The sequence below is a fragment of the Scomber scombrus genome, chromosome 2, assembly GCF_963691925.1.
Source record: "Scomber scombrus chromosome 2, fScoSco1.1, whole genome shotgun sequence".
NCBI classification, from domain to species: Eukaryota; Metazoa; Chordata; class Actinopteri; order Scombriformes; family Scombridae; genus Scomber; species Scomber scombrus.
The window spans coordinates 11,975,393-11,993,675 of NC_084971.1; the positions used below are offsets into that span (position 1 = coordinate 11,975,393).

Below are 18,283 nucleotides of genomic sequence, written 5' to 3' on the forward strand. Positions count from 1 at the left end.
TCTGCCATTATCATACCAGGGCTCTATAAAAATTTGTATTGTTGTGTTGGGCGATCATACTGTATCTGAATGCATTTTTAAACTTTGCATACAAAAAATAATGTGTGTGTGTAAATCAATCTTGTAGTTAACGTGAGTGGGATGTTATGGATATGAAACACACTCACTCACTTCACAAAGTGAAATTAATACACTCGGACATACCACTAAAACATATATAGATTAATATGATTTGTATTGTTGATAAAATAATTATTATGTAGAAACTTTGAGAGTCCAGGACTTTCCACCACATAACACTGACAGCTCCTCTGACCAACTCCTAGACCTTTCAGGAGGCAAGTTGTCCCAAGCATCAAGTGTGTGCAGCAGTTACTTTCTTATTGACTGTTTCTGTTCAGATTTGACTGATGTCTTTTTGTATCCATTAAAAAAACCAAAAAACTCAAGTGTATTTATGACAAATTTAGTGTTATTCTTTGAAAATATAAATTTCCTCAATGTTGACACAGACACAAATTATGTATTTTACACACGCGTAAATCCAAAGCTCATAAACAAATTTGTACATACAGTGTCGAACAGACATGCCAAAGTTGGCTGCATGTATGTAAACCCACATATGTATGTATTGATGTGAAAGCAGGAGTGCAATTTATTTTGTAATGATGAAACCATTGTATTTGCAGTCATTATCACTGTGTTGGGATTTGTTGATTTTTCTTTGGCAAACAAACATTTGTAGATTTTGTTCAAATGGAGCCTGTCTCACTTTGCAGAGAAAGAGAAACAGACAAACAGAAAAAGCCAAGCACAGGGTAGTTTGTTCTCTGATTTGTTGTTGCTATTGTTGCCAAACTGACTGATTTTCCTGCTATTATGTTGTTTTTGTTTGTTGATTTCGCTTCATTGCCAGAAGTATGTATTGATTGCCAATGTAGCCAAACTGAAATAAAGCGAAATAAAAGAGAGAGTGTGTGTATGTGTGCGAGTATTTTTGTGACCTCATTGAGACCTTTTCTGGTATAAACACCTTATCAGGAAAAGTAGTCCTCAAAAGGACCAAAACCAAGTCATGATGAGGCAAAACCTCATGTCTTAGTTCATGGTTTTAGGGTTAGGTTCAGGTTACGGTGAGGCATTATTAGGTCAGATTAGGTAACATTAGATGGCTCTTAAATTGTCCAGTGCACTGGCAACAGAGGTCTACATAATGTTGTCACTTTCCACACTTGGGTTGATTGGCAACCCTGTGTACTACCACATTGCAGTTATGGTCAGAACACCCGTTGAGAACATGCCTGTGCCTCAGTCTTTGGGAGGTGAAAGAGGACCATCCACCCCCAAACTAGTGATGTGTGAGGGCTTAAATGTGGGTGACAAATCTTGCAAAATGCTTTTTGGTGTAAAGTACTCTAAGGATGTCTGTGTTAAGAACTGTCATGCATGTATATCAGTACAGTGCAAATGATTACATTGAGAGCGCAAATCACTGACAACAAACTGTTGGCATAAATATGGACTGACCACTAGCCCACAAGGCTGCAGTAGTTAAGAGAAGGGGTAAAACAGTCTGTAGTGACTTTAGCAAAACATCTGCTGGTATTTAAATTGGAAAGGCCTGGAGAGAAATGGGAAGCAAGTCTCTTATTCAAGAAAGAAAATCTATATTTTTAAGACTTCAAGAAGCACAGGCAAATGTAAATATATAATGTAAATAAAAACACTGTCAAGGCCTCTGCTTTCACAGAAAATGAACTGAAAACCTAATGAAAAACCTCTGCAGATCAGAAATGTGAACACTCCTTAACAGCATTTTTAAAGCAAATTTTTGGCTTGGCCTGAAAAACATTCCATAAAAAAGTCAAAAAGTCTCATCAACTCTATTGCAACATCACAAAAAAGTATTGTTTATTGCCAACTGGCTTCTTTCATTGGTGTCATATACAGTTACTACATGGCCACATCAAAAGGTTAAAATATTAAAATGCTCTACTTATTTTACCCTTTGCTCCTGATGACATCTAGGAGGGTGAGACAGATTGGGGTCTGTTTATAACTTTCAAACATGAATAAGCAAAAGGTTTATTCTAACAATTCTTATTCTAAATGCCTTGAGCCTCTCTTTCCAAGTGATTACTGGTGTGTGTTTAATTCAAGAAGAAACCAGCTCTGCTATGAGGCACATTACAACCTCTGATCTGTTTTTCCAAAACTAATTTCACATTGAGAAAGAGGGAAATGGATGGAGAGAGGGATGGAGAGAAGTAGGACAAAGAAAAGCCTTGGCAAACAGATTCAGGGAGTGAGAAAGCTAAACAATGAGAGATAAATGAATGAATGGAGAGATTTACTTATTTTCTTCTGTTTGTTGATGAATTCCCATTGTATTCTAGGTTTTGGCAATATTGTTTATGTACCACTCATGCCAATGGATTGAAAATGAGACAGAGAAAGATGAGCAGTGTGGGAGATAGACAGAGAGAGAGAGGGGGAGAGCTGTCGTGTTCAATCAGAATGAGGCTTCAGTGTTGGACAGTGGAGCAGTCAGGTGGAATAAAACCACCTGATTAATTTTAACATCATCGTCTTCATGTTTTAAAAATTGAGAGATAGAGTGAGGGAAAAAGGAAGGGATTAGAGAGCCCTTGCAAAGGATGTAGTTTGTTTGAATTTATACAAACTGAGATAAATTTGTATTTTTGGTAGTTCTCTCTCAGTGTGTGCATGTGTGCAGTACATCCCTGTGTCTGTTTCACACCTTGACTGTGCTTCTGTATATGCAGTGTTTATTCTAGAGTTTTTGTGTTTGTCTGTATACTGTTAGGGAATGTGTGTGTGTGTGTGTGTGTGTGTGTGTGTGTGTCTGTGTGTGTGTGTGTGTGTGTGTGTGTGTGTGTGTGTGTGTGTGTGTGTGTGTGTGTGTGTGTGTGTGTGTGTGTGTGTCAGTATGCTGGGGAGTGAGTTAGTTTGTGATTCCTCAGGCCTGTTGTGTTATGGCTTATTGAATAAGCTCTATGCTCCACTGCATATTCAGTGTAATGACTATAGATCTAACAACAACACTGAAAACCTCTGGCTGGTTTAACTTATCGATCCGACACACTCTTATAGCTTTGCTATGCTCCCATTAGTAACTGTGTGTTTGTGTCTGTGGATTATTGATAAATATATCAGGTTAGTATTGGTCTTCTGTTAAAAATCACGTATACGACTGTCAGGGTAGCCCACCTCTGATATGATGAGATTAGTTTGATTACAGATTTGTTAAGGTTAATAATTTTGTTGTAGCAGTAGTCTATATATATATATATTCATTTCAGGAACATTACACTCCTATCATTGGTCATGTGCATCATGGATGGTATGATTTATTTGCTTATTTATTTTGTGTGATACAACTTTTCCACATCAGTCAAGAGTAAAACATTTTCCCCCTGCCTTTACCCTGTTTTTTCAAATTCCCAATGTTTTTAGTTTTGTGAAATGTTTGTGAAAACAGGTGGATGGAAATACACTTTCACACACAGAGTGTGAACAGCTCTATTTTGCTCCAATTTTCTTCTTGTTTGTTTGTTTGCATTTTCCTAGTTATACTTATTTTCTTTTTCATCCATTTCTGCTTCCCTCATTGTCTTATCCTCACAGTTTTCCCACCCCCCACCCCTCTCTCTAGTGTCTTAAGTACATTTCCATTTTGAACGGCTTTTCTGTTTGTTGCACCTAGCAATTAATGATAATTTGCTGAAAAACTTCGAACAGAATTTGTGTCTCCATGGACAGTTTCATCAATATATTTTTAAACATGAAAAGAAAGCTAGGAACCAGGGAAGCAAAACTAATTTGTTGTCATTGAGCAACATATTCTGTGGGAGAGTTATTCTAGTTGAAAGCTGAAGCTGTTTGAGGTTTTTAACTGAAAAAGAACTTTGTTTCACTCAAGCAACAACTTTTTAAGCATGAGGAAAGTTCAGACAACTCTTGTTTGATGTTTAGGCTTTCACCTCATCGTTCCCCACTCCCTGCTGTGTTAAACTTAACTTAGTTTCCTTGTGGTAATACTAACTTCCCCAGGGGTAGGTAGACTCAAAACTGCAGGTGGATGCTGAGGAGGGGATGGGGCTTTTTAAACAGTTTATGAACAACAGTGGCAGCTGTAATGGCAAGAGACAGCCTAGCTTGCGTAAGCATAGTTGCAGTAAACAGCAAAATGTGTGCGGAACACATCTATCATTAAAACGGTGCTGAATATACACTGTTAGACACTGTTGCAGTGGCACGAGAATGCCATGTGAGTGAAGTAGTGACTTGAGTTAAGTTACCTGAACTGGCTTGCTTCATTTATGTCAGAGTGAGCAGGAAAACAAACTTAAGCCTAGGGATTAAATGTTGCATTAAAATGTTCTTCAATCAAATACTTTAAACTAATTTTAATTAAAAATTAAATATGTTCTGACTTTATTTATTATCATTGTTAAGCGCAGTCACAGTAGCTGCTGCACTGCTATGCTTCTTCTACTGTCTCTCTCCTAAATACCGATTTGACATGGTACAGTAGCTGCCTTGTTGTTCTGTAAGAGCCCCTACTGTCCTAATACCCTGCATGACTGTTTGAAAGGAATCTAATCTTACCATGTAAGTCTGATCCAACAGCCTCTCAAGCATTCACTTGTGTAGAATCTCTAAAATGTTGCACAACTGATGACAAACAAGCACAAAGTCATTTTTATCACAGTGAGCCGGCCAGATGATCAGTAATGGTGCTACCATATAAAACACGCAGCTTGAGTTGTTGCTGACTTTTCTCCTTAGTTTCCTCTGGAATAGTAAAATACCCAGATGCCTTGAACCTTGATGGCATCAGGATTACAGCGCTACGTGAATAGCCAGCTCTTTGTTTAACCTCTGTTGATTAAATAATTTGTAGCAAAACCATACATATCGGTTAGCATTTGTTGCTAAGATCATTATGCGTGTCGTTCAAGTTCAAGCACTTGAATTTTTCGGATCAGATTCAGGCTTAAATATGTACTTACAGTATGTATTTGAGAAGTTTCCATTAAAAGTAAAGAATGAGAAAAAGAAGTGGAACCTGACCACTGTTGTTTGTTTTACATAGTTTTTGGTTGGAGCCAGTGGGCTAGTTTCCTGAGGCTAACCAATCAGAACAGAGTGGGCTCCTCAGGAGGGGGACCTTAAAGAGACAGGAGATGAAAACGGCCTGTTTCAGACGGATACACATAAAGTGCCAGTAGAAGATATATAAGAACATTACACTGTGAATCATGCAAAGATAATCCAGTGGACCCCAAGAATATAAATATAAATGTACATATGTCCCCTTTACCATTTAGCATTATAGTCATTGTAAGTCCCTTGAAAAATCTTTCAATGCTTCAGATTTTTTGGTTGTCAGAAGGGTTTTTTTTTTGTTTGTTTGTTTTTTCTTAAAATGTTCAACTTGTGATTTTAGTACATTGACCTTTGTTTTAAGAGGCTTCCCATTGAGAACCAAAGTCCCCTCTTTCTTAACCTCTGCCCCCTAGCTTTTATAACTTGATGGGTTTTCTCAGAGGGGGTTACTTTCATTTGTCTTTCTGACAAGTCTAAATGAGTTCCTGGGGTTTTCTATCTGTATTATAAGCTAAATAGTTGTTTCAAATGTCAGCACTGTGTCATTTTGAGAAAGATAAAAGAAGATTATTTTGTCAGCATTCTAAAACTACAGTTCCCACAAGGCTTTGGCAGTGTGCCAGTGTGGGATATGTTGTTGAATGCTAATATAGTAATTATAGCATGTATATCCAGTGTATCCTACCATGCCCCTCATACTGCCTGTACTTTCTGTGTTTTCCCAATGTAATGGTTATTGTATGATGCTCTTTGATGTTGAATAAATGCATTAATATTCAGCTGCTTACATTAAAAATATATCCCTTGTAGTTTGTTAAGAATGTTCTCTGTAAAACAGGAATTAACTTTGAATAAAGCAGACCTGTGTGGAGACATGATACTCCCATCTCACATCAATATTACACTGCTCATCACTAACTAATGTTAATGAGTAGTACTGGGTGTCTGGAGATCCTTAAAAGCTCTGAACTCTTAAAGACCTGAAAAAGTGCATATGGCCTAATTAGTAATATTCATAGTCAAGGCAAGTTTGAAAGATAAAGCAAATGGAACAAGACATGAAGTGACATGAATTCAACATTTTCATAAATGCGAAATGTGAATGACACTGAAAGAAGTGAAAAAAAAAAAGTTTTGGCAACTTTGTGTCTTTACTCTGTGTTTGTTGTTTTAATTAGCTTCAGTTCCAGGTGGATTATTCAGTGAAGCTGAAGGTGAGGCTAATTTTTTCCCCAAACAGCCACTGAATCTCTGTCTCTCTTTCTGTATGTCCCTTTTTAGAGTGGTATGGGGAATCTGCAAGTGACCAAGGACGGAGTCAGACTGGAGGGAGTGTCCGAATTCCTGTTGCCTTTATACGTCAAAGAGATCCAGTCTCGTAGGGTAAGACCTTGTGTCTGTGTGAGTCAATGTGTGTTTGAGTGTGTGCTTCAATATGTCACAAATATACCATTGTTTGACTATTTACTGTGAGCTTGTTTTCATGTGTATGGGATTTTCAATGCATCCTTCAGTTAATTATATGTTTTCATGTTCAGCTGTTAATATCTTTTCAGAAAATGTTGTATAGTGTCCTTTGTTTGTTAGTAATGTGGTGAGGAATGTTGACATCTGTGTGTTTGTGTACACACCGTATGCTCCAACCACAATAATGAGCAGAAATCAGATGTTGTTCCCATCACTAAGAGCTTATTTGTCATGTAAGTGACATGTTATAGCAGTACATATGGTCCAACACTCGTCCTTATTTCCATTCATCACACACAGATTCATCATTGATCCTGTCAGTGGAGAAGACATGGACACTGTGTCACTCTAGGACAACCCTGTGTGTTTGTGTGCTTTGGTGTGTGATAATGTGTATGAGTAGTAAGAAGGGAGGATTGACTTGAATAGTTTCACACTTGCACAAACACATTGCATGGGTGTGTGTGTGTGTGTGTGTGTGTGTGTGTGTGTGTGTGTGTGTGTGTGTGTGTGTGTGTGTGTGTGTGTGTGTGTGTGTGTGTGTGTGTGTGTGTGTGTGTGTGTGTGTGTGTGTGTGTGTGTGTGTGTGTGTGTGTGTCTGGAAGGATAGTCGGATTTCAATCGCACAGCAAGAGATTAATGGTGTAATGCAGTAAGATAGAAAAATGTAGGGCAATTGATATGGCATAATACTTATTTTTCATTAAAAAAATAGATAGGTACTTGTTTTGCTAAGATAGGTCCTAAATGATTCAGCTGGATCAGACCCATGTACTTGGTCAACAGGTAAAATTAAATATATTGCTTTGTTTTGTGTTGTTTTTTTCACTTTTTACTCACATGATTCATATAGTAGTTACTCTCAAGAGAGTTGGAGCATCTCTTTTTCCTCCCTTCCTATCTCCGGGCTGCTGCTAATGGAGGTAGTAGATCAACTAATACCACTTTACCATCTGCTTACTCTACCATTTTCAGAGTTTTGTACAGCATGTGGAGCAAATAAACTGCATTTAAGGTACACGGTTCAGCTTTATTGTCATTAAACAAAACAGGGTCGCACAATGAAATGCAGTTTTATTCCCCTCCATGCTACACACACTTTATCTCTTCAACCTTGATATATAATTTGCACCGATGTGTGTCGGTTTGCCAATGTTCCTGAGAGAGGTGCACAAAAGCATTAAAACTCACAACACAGAATGCATCTGTTGCAATCTTGACCGTATAGTTTTGAGTGGGTTTCTAAAATTCCACGAAAGATGTGTTGAACCTGTAAAGAACATGTATTATCCAAATACAAGCTAATACATAAAAAAACACCACATTTAGAGTCCTGTTAACAGTACTGTTAGAAATTATGTATGCTATACTAAATTTGCTTTAGTGGGAGGTATGGGATGGGAACCATGTTAAGGTTCACTGGAGAATGTATTTATCAGTGATACAATATTTTGCTCTATATCGAAGAAAGCAGGCTGACAGTTTTTTATTTTATTTTTCGGGAAAAACAATTTATTGACTGTTGGATAAGAGATGTACACATTGTTTGGTGAGGCATTTTGAAAAGATCAACATTTGTCTCTTCAGCAAATCTGTGTTTGCTCACAGAAAAAACCAACACCTTATCTAAAAAGCAAAGTTGTTTACCTGCCCAGCTGACATCCGGTATGTTACCACTTGAAATTACCACTTAAAAATGAACAATATGTCAATCTATAAGAAAAACAAGTTGATTTGTTTAATTGTCTCAATGATGTAGACAATTAGTCTCATTTTGTTTTTTGTTGTCCTTTTTTACTGGGAACTGCACAATACTTAGTTAAGCAGGACAAAAACAGAAATTGATTTTGTAAATATGGATGAACTGCATTCTATCAAAAGGCCACCAGGGGGCGACCATTTTGGTGTCAAAAGGACTTTCGTCTCTACACAAGTCAATGGATAATTCACTAACTTCTCACTTGATTTCTAACCTCAGTAAACATTTTCAAAATGTGTTTATGTTCTCAATCGCTAGTTTAAAGCCTTCTTAAATGCAGTATGATGTTCATTTGTGAAAATTTGGCCTCCCTGATTTTATAATTGATGATAAAGCAGGGTATGCATTAGGGCGTTGCTACGTCGTGATTGACAGGTTGATTGATTCACAGGTTCAGGAGGGCGGACAGGTAGACTGTATGGAAATAGCCGTGAACTTGTTTCACACCGACAGTTTTCTCCAGAGTTTTGTGGTTATAGTTAGTCATAACAGCTAACTTGGTTAACATCACCAGGTTGCCAGTGTAGACAGTAGGTAGGCGTGCAATTTCCTAGAGATCCAGCCCTCGCAAATTCGACCGCTCCGTCCTCTTGCTCCTCCGGATGCCCATATAAGTCGAATCTGTTTTCTTTTTTTCCCGACATGCTCCTCAAATATTCAAGATGGTGCTGCTCAGATCCGATACTATTGGCCTCAAAACAGCAGTCCACAAACCAATGGGTGGCGTCACGGCTGTTACGTCCATTATATATACAGTCTATGGTAACATCTAATTGACATCTGTATATTTATTACATTAATATTAACAGACAGCTTTGCTATTTACTCAAATGCTTGTTATTTTGCTGCTGCATATGATTGTCTTGTTTTTTTCAGGTTGTTATAAGCTTCAAGGAGACTAGGTTTTTCAATAAGGGAAATTGCTTTATTTTTCCTTTCATGACTTCAGTGCGCACACAGCAGCAGTCTCTGGTAACCAGCCGGAAGCAGACAGGTTATCTTGTGGCAGTAATGGTGCCACAGCCAATAAGTACATATCATACATGAATCATGGGGTAAAGTAAAAACAACAAAAAACATGGTTTTAATTTTTTCCATGTGTTCTCATGTATGGAAAGACAATGAACACTGTAACCAGAGTACTTGATTATAAGAAGCGACATATCTATACAGCATTTGTGCAGGAATTATTCTATTGGATATTCTATTTATATATGGTTTCAATATGCAGTGATGAGATGTAGAAAAATTGAGCAATAACTTCAGGAGGAATTGGAGGCTTTGGTGAAGGTTGTACAGACTTAGATATAATAACGATATGAGCATAGCACAGAGGATGGGACAGCATACTGATATAGAGGGAAAGAAAGGATGATGGAAGAAAAAAGTATGAGAGAATGAAAGACAAGTGGGAGGAGAAATTATGAACAATGAAGAATGACATGAGGAGATGAGACATGTTGCAGAATGACTGAAAGCTGATGGGGAAACCAGAAGAGGAGAAAAAGTCATTAGGTACGAGAAGACAGGCAAGAAGAAGAGAAGAAAGAGGGTTGGGGAATGATATTAAAAGAGTATCAATAAGTTTTTGTGTAGAAATGGTGGTAAAGATAATGAGCAACACTGAACTCAGATCTCCAAACAGTTGCTTAGATTCAATATTTGTTATTTGCTGGACAGTTGAGAGCAATGCAGAAGGCTAAGGCATCACAGGTTTTGAGCAAGTAACATTGTTACAAATGCATGGCAGGATAACCCCCGAGAGCTATCAACTCTACTTGTATAGAAAATAAATAATGTAGATGCAGCTCCTCTTGTTTTCAAAGCACAGCATAAATCAGGAAATCTCAAGCTCTCAGACATGTCTAATACTTCACTCAAAACAATTACTCATAGATGCTATGCATACTGCAAACTTTACACATCGGCTCACTGTGCATATAAATACACAATATATTATGATGAAAAAACTGTCAAGCTAAAAGTAAAAAATCAAAGATCACAACTTTGCTTCAAAGGGCTTGACAATCTATACAGCATGTGGCAACATCTATCCTTAGACCCTTTAATATAACTGGCCTAACAAATCCAATGAGAATACCAGCAAGGACAGGTTACAGTGGTTTTCAAATGACTTATGTAATGGAAATCACAATCATTGATCATTATCAGTTGAAACAAATCACTTGACTATAGATATTTTCCATATTAGTGATATCAGAGATACTGGAGTCAATTCTCAGGTTGCCGTGTTACTATTCATCACCAGAGAGCTGACATTAATGATACTTGAATGTAAGAAGCATCTCTCACTGTACTGTTGGTATTTCCCATAGGACTAAAAAAAAGAATCACACTCGCATCAACATGATTAAATATAAATCTATTTCATTCTACTGTATTTCATCCAAGATGTAATATGTTACTGGCCGACTTTTAACCTTTCAACCTTTCATGTGATGGTCTAATTGCTCTTTTTAAAACTTTTTTTTTTCTCTTCTTGACTTCATTATTGGTTATGAGTAGTAACTAATGGATAAATCAATATGCTGTCTTAGTAAAGCAGTGGGCAAAAAAAAGTGCTGTTGCCCCCGTTAAGGTTCAAAGTTTTAGTAGAAATGAATTGCCCTTTAGGGACTAATAAAGTATTCTGATTCTGATTCTGATACTCGATCACTTGATCACACAGCATTTTTCGGTTTTACTTCCTCTTACACTGTCTCACCCAACTCTCTGTGTCAAGAATAAAAATCAAAATATTAGCAACAATACAAGAAAAATAAATAAATGGGAGAGCAATAGGAAAAAAAGAGTTTGTGTGTGTGTGTGTGTGTGTGTGTGTGTGTGTGTGTGTGTGTGTGTGTGTGTGTGTGTGTGTGTGTGTGTGTGTGTGTGTGATTGTCAACTGTTGTGTGAGAGTCTGTTTGATAATGTGAGTTGAGTGCACCTGTTTTAGTCAACGTATATCTAAGTGTTGATATTTCTGCTCTCAAATCGTTATTTATTTTTACTTTATTTTGAGCAGACATTGATGTGTTGTGCATTTGAGGAAGTCAGTACTGTTGTGTGTGTGTGTGTGTGTGTGTGTGTGTGTGTGTGTGTGTGTGTGTGTGTGTGTGTGTGTGTGTGTGTGTGTGTGTGTGTGTGTGTGTGTGTGTGTGTGTGTGTGTGTGTGTGTGTGTGAGAGAGAGAGAGAGAGAGAGAGAGAGAGAGAGAGAGAGAGAGAGAGAGAGAGAGAGAGACATAGCTCACCTTATTACATGAAAGCAAACAGCAGGTCATCCTCACATTTTCTAAACAGCAAATCTGCTCTATTTTTGATATTGTCAGTTGCCACACTTTTACTATGAAATGTGGTTGCACTAGGGCGAGCATGCTGAATTAGAAGTATCGACTAAACTCCCAGAGGACACAACAGTCTACTGCTTGTTATGTGAAGATAAATATTGTCGAGAGATGGGGAGACAAAAGACAGAACCATAAAGAGGAAGATCAGGGGAAAAAAGGGAAAAGAACAGGAAAAGAAGGGTTGTGGAAAGGCAAATTTGAGTATAGACTACAAATCTGCTAAACTGCACTGCATTAAAATCGCAGTTCACTTTTACAGTATAGCCTATGCACTTTCATTCATACATAACAATCATTCTGCTTTTATAGTACTGACACTTACACCAAATCAAGCGCTCCTAAGTTTTAAGTAAGCAACCTTGAAAAATGATAAGATTGTGTGACACCATGTGATCAACTGTGCATAAGCAGAGGAACCAAAAACAAATTTGATGTCTTTGGGAGAGATGGTTAGAAATACTTCTCCAGTCATGTTTTGCCATATTTGTGAAACTGGAGTATTCCAATAAAAATGCAAACAAAGAGGCGAAGCATACACCATGAAGGTAGCGATAGTTCTAACTTCCATATTTAGACATTCATCAATGTCCAACCTCATTAACCTTTTATTAGTTGATTAGATTAAAGCTTCACTGATCAACATGTTCAACAGGTTATACCTCATGGTCTGTACAACCTGACAGTGGCAGTGAAACAGACAACCAACTTCATCAACTATGATATCAATCTGAATATGGATGCAAATAGAGATATTTTATAGCATAAACAGATACAGACAGATACAGATTGTAGCTTTGTGTTATACCCCAGGGACATACACACCTAGAAGCCCATAAAATGATACCACTTCATTAGCCAAGACACAGACAAAGACACAGTCAACAAACAAAAGAAAATCCCTTAGGCCTAGGTATCTGCAGGAGATAAGAGTACTTCAGCATGGCTACAGCATGGAGAGTGATGGAAAAGTGGTAAAGACAGACAATGACAAAGAATGGGAGATATATTCACAAAGACAGGTAGAAAGAGACAAAGACAAATAGATAACTTTCAGTGTGTTGAGTAGTATCTGTACATGCAAAGCATTTTGCACTTCACTTATTGGATGAAGAGTTGCATAACAGACATTTGAAGAAGAGCAACAATGACAGGAGGGACTGTATTGCTTGATGTACTGAAGTAAAGATGAGACTAGGACTGGACTTTCCAGACCAATATTTCTCAATAAATAGGCTCAGACAGGCCATGAAGTGGCAAACTTGATTGTTTAAACTATGACTTGCATTCTGTTGTATGTATTTATGCTTGCAATCAATTATTGACTTTGAAAACAGCAGTTGAAAAAATAATCTCACTAGAAGGTCCATTTAGTAGCTGTTCTGGAGATTTCATAAGGTCTCTGAAGGGCACAAAAACATGGATGTTTAAACATCTGCAACTGGGCAAACTGTATCTGCTGATGAAGGTCATGTGCTGTGACTGAAAGTCTCATTATTTTGTTAACCATTTAGTATGTAATTGATTATGTACTTTGGGGTGTCCCAATGTAGGAAACTAATGGATGAAGAAGAGGGGGAAAACACCCTAGTGCAAAGTGGAGAATCTGGATCTCTTTATTTTGCCTTTTATTAGATAGTTGTAGGGTTGTAGAACACCCTAGGCTACATTTAACCATCTGATTAATTGGTGATGTGATCAACCATAAGTGCACTGTAACTGCATTTGTATTGTTACTATTGCAAACATGATGACTAATTTCTCCTGTTTTTTTTTTTTTGTTTTTGTTTCATCCGCTTATCAGCTAGCATTTCTTCAGATTTAACAGATTTCTTTCAATATTTATACTATTTTCATTTGACTGAAACTTACATCAGTTTTATGCCACTTTTAATTTCAGCCAGTAAAGCTCACAACGAAAGAGGTAAACTCCATTCTGCAAAATGACAGGGTAGCTCAATTTTGGTATGTTAAGTAGCTTTAGCCCTACTGGGTCTGATGTTTTGGCTTAGTTTAGGGTTTGGTGTGTCCCCATTGCATAAATGACTCCAACTACACTTTATTAATCGTGTCCAAAAAAGGAAAAGATGGTTTAAGCTCTCTTGAATATACATTTTGAGAACATGTCATTTTGGGATGTAAAGAGCTGTAGGAGCACAGAGGAGAGGATGAAGACGACATCTCTCCTACGCGGCTGTATTGTGCCGTGTTCAGAAACATCACACACACACACACTCACACACACATACACACTATGCATAATCGGGGCCATCCCCCAGCAGTGCTTTTTGGGAGAGGTAAATGGAACATTGTGACTCCCAGAGGGAGCTAAATACTGAATGCTGCATATAAACCACACTACAGCAACAACAACTGAGAAATTAGATTGGCTGGGTGAGAGGGAGGGAGGAGAGAAACTCTGGGAGGGATGGGAGAGAAAAATACTGGAGAGGAATGGAAGGGGAAAAAGAGAAGGAGGCTGGAAGGAAATAAAGGAGTCTGAGAGGGGGCAAAAAGACCTAAAAAGGTGGGAGAAAATGTATGAATACAGGGAAAGGAGAAAACATAGGAGAGAGAGAGAGAGAGAGAGAGATTTTTTTCTGTTTAGAGTCATGATTATGTTTCACACTTTTTACATAGTGACCTTAATTTCCATACCTGCTGAAAGGGTCAATAATTTAATTACAGTCTTGTTTTATTTTGTTGTGTTTTAGCTGACTTACAGGCAGGTAGATATGACCATGTATTTTGAATGCTAGGTCAGATAAACCAACATTGCTGGTAATTTTGATTGTTTTTCTAAGAAAGTACTGATGTGTCCTTCCTGTGTGTGTATATAGTTTTGGGTCATAATCAAAATCAAAATAGTTTCTCTTAAGTATAAACCCTAATCACCACACAAGCCCAATGCTCTTGAGCAAGACCAATATATCCCTGCTTACTTCTTCTAAGTAAGGTAGAGAAGATTTTTTTTTTTTTTACCTCCATTGGATAGAGGGCCATAAGCATTTTTTTAAATCTTTGCCTTTGTGTACTTTTTTCTGTTCGATAATAGTGCAGAAAACATAAGGCAAGTCTGAATCCGTTGAATCGGTCGGAAGAAACACTCAGCCACATATAAAAGGTATTAGAAGCGGCAGTAGCTGGAACACTTAGCAGCCAGGCAACATAGATGATCTGGCAAGGAAGCACTGCAAGGCACCAGGCAGGGACTGGAAGGCACTGGAGAAACACAGTACGTGCTGGACAGACATTTGAAGGCACCAGGGAAGCTTTGAGGGACACAGGACCTGGAGCAAAGACTGCGTGGCCACAGGATAAAGTTGGTTGGCGGCCAAAATCTCTGCCAGCCCTGGGAGCAACATCACAAACCAGCACCTGGAGGATACTATACACAGCAAGTAGCTGCGCTCTGACAATAAATGTAGAGCCACATGGCATAGGACAGATCAGTCACTTTCTCTATGGAACATTTCCATAATGTTGAATGGATCATACTGTCACAAATTTGGTCAAGATCAACAAAAAGGTGTAAATGCAGACATAACAGACCGGGCAGGACATGAGCAACAGGCAGTCAGACCTGCCAGGTTTCAGAAAGGTAAACTGAGCGGCTGGAACACTTTGGCAGCAAGGAACATACTTGTAGACTATCTGACAGATATTACAGGAGAATTCGCTTTTAAACTGAGCTGACATATGGCTGATGATCAGGTCAGGTGACCCACAGAGGAGAGAAATGTAGCAGTTAGGTATGATAAGACTGAGATGACATTTTTACAGAGCTCTGTGTGGTTGCTGTGCCTAATTTCCAACATTGGTTGTTTTTCTTTTTGTCTTAAAGTATGAATATATAAAACATGTACATAGTATATGTACTGTATATACAAGTATGCATTTACATGAAGGATGATTTAGTAGTGAGCCAGAGGCTGTGGGATTATCTTCAGAGCAGCAGGTTTTGTAGGGTATTTCATGGTGTGTTGGTGTATTTTAAAAGGGGCACCGTGAATGTTCTGTTCCCTCCGTATCTCACGCTCTCTCCTCTATTCCCACAAAGCCTGTCTTTAGTGGCACACACATGCATGAGCGCACACAATCACATACACACCCAAACGCTGACTCCTGCCACCAGGCCCTATAATTGTCCCCACAGGGACCTCATGACGACCTATCACCACCACAGGAGGCACAAAGAAAACTTCATTTATTCTGCTCTCTTGCTGTCCCTCTCGATCTTTTTGATGTGATTTTTATTTTTATGTTGCTTTTTTTTTCCTTTTTGTTAGGACTTCTCTTCCTATACCCCCTGCCTGTGACATTTTTCTCCATCTCTATTGCTTTCTTTCAGTCCTTCTCTCTCTCTCTCTCTCTCTCTCTCTCTCTCTCTCTCTCTCTCTCTCTCTCTCTCTCTCTCTCTCTCTCTCTCTCTCTCTCTCTCTCTCTCTCTCTCTCTCTCTCTCTCTCTCTCGCTCTCTCTCTCTCTCACTCCCGTGATACTGGCTTCCAAAGAAAGGCCCAGTTATGTGCAGGACAAGGGCTTCACTTCTTGGCCCACACAGTTCAGATAAGGTAGGTGTATGAGATGGGGGATAATGTATAAAAGAAGGAAGACAATAAGCAGATAATTAGAAGTACAAAAGAGATGTGTGAGATTGAGCAACAACAATGAACGTGCAGTATGGAACACAATGGAAAAAGTCAAATGATTAAATAATTGCTCTCATCCAGGTGTGCTCCTGTGTTGCTACTCCAAGGACGACTGAAGCATATCGGGGTGGGTGAAGGTGGGAGGATGCCATAGCTTTATTTTTGCTGTTTGTCAGTTTTAGATTTATTACTCCCTCTCTCTGCCTCACACTTTCTCTGTGCTTCTTCTCTGGGGACCTGAGCTAGCTGAAACTTCTCCAACTCTGGAGCTGTAATTGAATAGCAGAGAGTTCTAATGGAACATTAGGCTGTTCCCGTTTTGATAGGCTCTATTGATTTTGACTTTGCAGCATTGTAAACAATCTTGGGTAAATGTAACTGAATGGATGCAGACCTTGGTATAGGCTATAATTCCAGGTCTATTGCTGTGGAACTGTTGCATTGTGGCAAGTCTGTTACAGTATGGTTTTGTCTGACTTTAATAGCATGTTTTCCATTGTAGCTCATGTTTTCAACTTTTGTAAAGAATAAAAGAAGGTAATGCTTGTTTGTTTGAGTTTCTATTTAGGTGTTTTGTTTTTGATAAAGATGTGGCAAAGTCCCTCTGTCAAGCACAGTTGATTCTAATTGCATCTTTGCAGAATAATAGTTTTTTTTTATGTTATTTTCTTTTGTTTGCAGTCATGTCTTGGATGGAGAGCGACATGTTTTCATGTCCACAGTGCTCTTTATCACTGTGTAATGACACCCTGTGAAGGTGATGCTTTTCATGTAAAAAAAAATCTCAAGCTATCATTTGGACACATTGTGAACAGGAATTCCAACCACTGGGGACCATTTAGACTACTTGTCATTCTCAGTGGGTGTTATATGCCACAGGTAGTTTTGAATGGCTCAGGTGAAATAAAAGTGACATTATATGATGTCAGTCTGTCAGTCTGTAGTAAATTGTCATTTACAAAAAGAGATGCTTTCCGTTCTGTTGTGATCAGGTAGCATGAACAGAGGGAAATGTGAAATTAAATTGTCTTGTCACACTTGTCATGGTTAATAATGCCAAGGAAGTCTGTTCAAAACAACGCTAGGGGTGTTACAATAACAAAATTCATAAGATAACTGTTAAATACAGCTACCTGTTCAAACCAATTAATATTACTGCTATTAAGTTGTACATTTTTACAGTCTTGTCTCAAAATTACCTGATAACATACAGTAACTGTGATGTAAACAGAGAGGTGTGATGCAAATGGAGGACAGCGTGACTCGTTTCAGTCAGCATTCTTGACCCTGCATGACTTACTTTTCTGCTGACAGTGTTGTCAGCAGTCACATTTGAGAGAAGATATAACGTGCTTGGATTTTATAACTGAACGATGACCAGTTCACACGCTTTTCATTTTTCTGACAGTGTGGAAATCCTATAATTTTCAGACAGTCAAAAATATGTCAGTAATAATGCAGAGTATTTATAAGACAGCACAAGCACATGACAAGCTAAGCTCACTCCCTGGTTTCTTCAAGTTCTGATAAAGGAACCAATCATTAACATACTTTTAAGGGTTTAGTAAGGATACTTCCTCATTTAGAACTGGTTCCAAATCAGGTCTGGGTTTTAGGTGACATCCCAGGGGTCTTGGGGAGCTACAAGAGTGATCTGCCCAACTGTCCCACTTTAAAAATGGTTAATCTTATACATCTGGCCAAGGACAACAGATGAAAATAAGCATTTTAGCCTAACTGGTTCATTTACAGTTTTTTTATGTTGGTTAATGAGCATAGTCCCTGTCAAATAAATAAATATAATAGGCGCAGTTTGGTCAAACAAACCGTAGCACCATTTCATACATTTTTAAAAAGAAAAGAAGGAAAACCATCTAAAAACAACACAACACAATGCCAATTTCACTTACATCACCTAAAGTTACGAAC

At 38.2% G+C, this 18,283-nt stretch overlaps 1 protein-coding gene across 2 annotated transcripts in view; it reads left to right on the top strand.

Moving 5' to 3' along the window:
• Positions 1-18,283, top strand: part of LOC133993773 (zeta-sarcoglycan) — a 169,801-nt gene that overhangs the window by 55,861 nt on the left and 95,657 nt on the right. Inside the window, exon 2 of one of the 2 annotated variants that reach the window (XM_062432842.1) lies at positions 6,415-6,516. The exons of the other annotated variant lie outside the window; for it this stretch is intronic. Within the exon in view, the coding sequence (XP_062288826.1) occupies positions 6,415-6,516 (102 nt within the window). The remainder of the gene's footprint in view (positions 1-6,414; positions 6,517-18,283) is intronic. 2 annotated transcript variants of the gene reach the window in all.